Raw genomic sequence first — 3,212 nt, 5'->3', positions numbered from 1 at the left:
CAAGCGGCGATTATCAAAAAAAGAAAGAAAAGCTGACTTCCCTCACGGCCTCACCAAAGTCAGGCTGGCCAGTTTGCTGGAAACTCATAACGGTACGTGCCGAGTCAAACATTACCACCGTGTCACGTAGGGCAAGCATGAAATTTCAGCGGCTGCGTTTTTTCAGCACTAATTGTCAACCATGACAACCCCAGCCCTAACCCACCGAGTGATGGGCTGAAGATGTATGGTAGCCGTATCTCTCTGGAACAAAGGTACACTTATCTTACTCCCTCCATTTCACAATATAGTGCTTCCTCTATTTCCGTGTTTTAACTTTGACCGTAAATTTAACTACCAAAACCGATTGTGCTGAGAGCAAAAATTATATTAGCGAATTCGTGTTCGAAAGAAGTTTTCAATTATATAATTTTTTCTCCCGCCGCAGTTTGTCTTGTTGGTTAAATTTATGGTCAAAGTTGAATCTCGAAAAGCACGGTCGCACTATATTTTGAAATGGAGGGAGTACTCATCAGTATTGGCCGTCGCCTGTCGCATCAGGAAACCCACGACCGTTCCCGGCGAGCTGCCGTCCAGCCTTTTCTTTTCGTATCAATTTTGCTTGTACGTAACGGGGAAAGCAACCGGTTGCTATTGCAGTCGTGACGCCCTCTCCTCCACGGCAAAATGCAGCAGCCGGATGCTTATTTTGGCTAGTCCGACCTATTTTTAGGACGCTTCTCTTCTCTATATGCTGGGGAGTCTGTGGCTCGCAGGCTGCTCATCATAGAAAAAAAAGAACGTGAAACGCAGGCTGCGTACGCTGCTGGAGTGAAGCTCGCAAACGTAGACGCGGTTGACGTTCACGTACCAATTCGCAACGTGCACGCGCCGACTGCAGTTTGACCAAGCCCTCGTTGGACTTGGAAGAAAATGGTCAGACGCTCACACAAAGGGGTCACGTCAGTCACTCCCCCCGGGCCATCCGGAGAACCCTATATAAACAGCAGCGAACCATCGGAAGCTTGACATCGATCACACGGGCTAGCCACAGAGCAACGAACTCGGGTCATCAGCAACGAACCATGGCGCGGGTGCTGGCTCTCGGCGCCGCCGCGGCTTTCCTCCTCCTGGCAGTGGCATCGACCATGGCGGCCGCGCAGAACTGCGGGTGCGCCGCGACCGAGTGCTGCAGCCGCTGGGGGTTCTGCGGCACCACCGGCGAGTACTGCGGCACGGGCTGCCGCTCGGGCCCCTGCACCGTGCCCGTCACCAACAACGTGTCCGTGCCCGCCATCGTCACGCCGGCCTTCTTCGGCGCGCTCGTCGCCCAGGCCGCCGACGACTGCGCCGCCAAGGGCTTCTACACCCGCGACGCCTTCCTCACGGCGCTCGGCGGCTACCCCGCTTTCGGCCGCACCGGCTCCGACGACGACTCCAAGCGCGAGATCGCCGCCTTCTTCGCCCACGTCAACCACGAGACCATAAGTAAGCTCACCACGCACGCCGACAGTTCACCACGCTTATATATATATATGTAGCCCCGAGCCCTGACCATGATGAGCTTGTACTACTACGAAATGATTTGCAGAGTTCTGCTACATCGACGAGATCAACGGGCCGAGCAAGAACTACTGCGACCCGACGAACGCGGAGTGGACGTGCGCCGCCGGGAAAGGCTACTACGGCCGCGGGCCGCTGCAGATCTCGTGGAACTACAACTACGGGGCGGCGGGGCAGAGCCTCGGCTTCGACGGGCTCAACGACCCGGACGCGGTGGCGCGGAGCCCCGTCCTGGCGTTCCAAGCGGCGCTCTGGTACTGGATGAACAGCGTGCACGACATCATCGTCTCCGGCCAGGGGTTCGGCGCCACCATCAGGGCCATCAACGGCGCGCTCGAGTGCAACGGCAAGAACCCCAGCGCCGTCAACGACCGCGTCGCCTTCTACAAGCAGTTCTGCCAGCAGTTCGGCGTCGACCCGGGGACCAGCCTCACCTGCTAATTAAGCTCACTGTTTAGGACATCGCGTGGACTTGGTTGTGGCATATGTGCGTGCATCTGATTCGGACAGACATATTCAGGATAAGATTGCTTTCGGATTTGACACTATACTTGTTAATTTGATAATTTTTGGACGCCGATATTGACCTGACGTTCGGTCTGGCGACCACCCACCAAAGGTTCATCATCAGGAAAGAAGCTATCGATCGAACGAGATCGTTCCATTCGGTCTTCTTGTAGCGCGAACACGAAGCCTTAGGTACATGACTTTAAATACGTAAAACAAAAATACAAATAAAAGCAATGATTTCTATACTAAAAAATCCCATGAAGTTCAGCATGGATCCGATGAAAAAATGGCTTAAAAACTATATTTACAAAAAAAGGCACTTAGAGTAGAGAAAACAAAAACTAAAAAAATGGCATGCATGAAAAATGTCATTCAAACTTAAGTTGCCAATGTGTTTTCATGATATGATGCAAAAAAAAAAGAAGGAATAAAAATGTAAAAAAAAAAGAGTGTCATGATAACAAAATTGACGTAGTGTGTTTAAGTTTGCCATGGTGTTCAAAAAATTGAAATGTGCCATGGTGCAAAAAAGAAAAATTGTGACGCTATGAAAATAAATTGCCATGGTACAAAAGTAAAAGAAAAGGAGGGTAGACGTGGCACAGTGATGAAGTCCTCCTCACTTGTGCCAAGAGGTCCTAGGTTCGAACCAGTCTCTCTGCATTGCAATGTAGCAGGGGTAAGACTAGCACTGGCGGAGCTTCGTGAGGGCAAAAGCGTGCCATGGCCCGCCCAGCCCCAGCAGGTAATACGTACATATACTACTTACAGCCCAGCCCACGACTGCATCGCTCGCTCGCAGCACCACCTCGTCACGCTTCTCTCCTTCGCATGCAGCCACGATCGCTCTATGCCCTCCCCCCCTCGATTCCTCATCTTATACAGCAGAGTGCAGAGTAGCTGACTGATACTAGTGCATGGGTCACGCGTGCAGCCGCGCGAAGGGCCAGAGAGAGGTGGCCGGGAGCCGTGAGGGTCGAGCTCCCAGTCCCACCATCACAACGAGTAGCAGGTTCGAGCCCATACCCCAGGCGGGTCCCTAGCAGGGGCCAGCTGGGGGATGAGCACCGCTACATAGGCACATCATTGTTGTTGTTCAGGGTTCAGTAGAGTTTTAGGTGTTGAAAGTTTCAGTTTCGACTGTAGCTACATTTCTTTAG

The 3,212-nt window shown here is 52.5% G+C and overlaps 1 protein-coding gene across 1 annotated transcript; it reads left to right on the top strand.

Moving 5' to 3' along the window:
* Positions 1-1,026: 1,026 nt before the first annotated feature.
* LOC119317044 (chitinase 6-like) lies at positions 1,027-2,116 on the top strand. The gene is made up of 2 exons (XM_037591436.1): positions 1,027-1,467; positions 1,571-2,116. The coding sequence occupies exons 1-2, from the start codon at positions 1,065-1,067 to the stop codon at positions 1,981-1,983; spliced, it is 816 nt and encodes a 271-aa protein (XP_037447333.1). The 5' UTR covers positions 1,027-1,064; the 3' UTR covers positions 1,984-2,116.
* The last annotated feature ends 1,096 nt before the right edge of the window (positions 2,117-3,212 follow it).

This window comes from Triticum dicoccoides, chromosome 6A (genome assembly GCF_002162155.2).
Source record: "Triticum dicoccoides isolate Atlit2015 ecotype Zavitan chromosome 6A, WEW_v2.0, whole genome shotgun sequence".
Lineage (NCBI taxonomy): Eukaryota > Viridiplantae > Streptophyta > Magnoliopsida > Poales > Poaceae > Triticum > Triticum dicoccoides.
The sequence above is the reverse complement of the archived record's forward strand: the minus strand, read 5'-3'. Positions and strand labels throughout refer to the sequence as shown.

Coding starts and splice junctions, on each gene's coding strand:
- LOC119317044 (XM_037591436.1), top strand. CDS start 1,065: ATGGCGCGGGTGCTGGCTCTCGGCGCCGCCGCGGCTTTCCTCCTCCTG. Junction 1,468..1,570: donor CGTCAACCACGAGACCATAA/GTAAGCTCACCA, acceptor AATGATTTGCAG/AGTTCTGCTACATCGACGAG.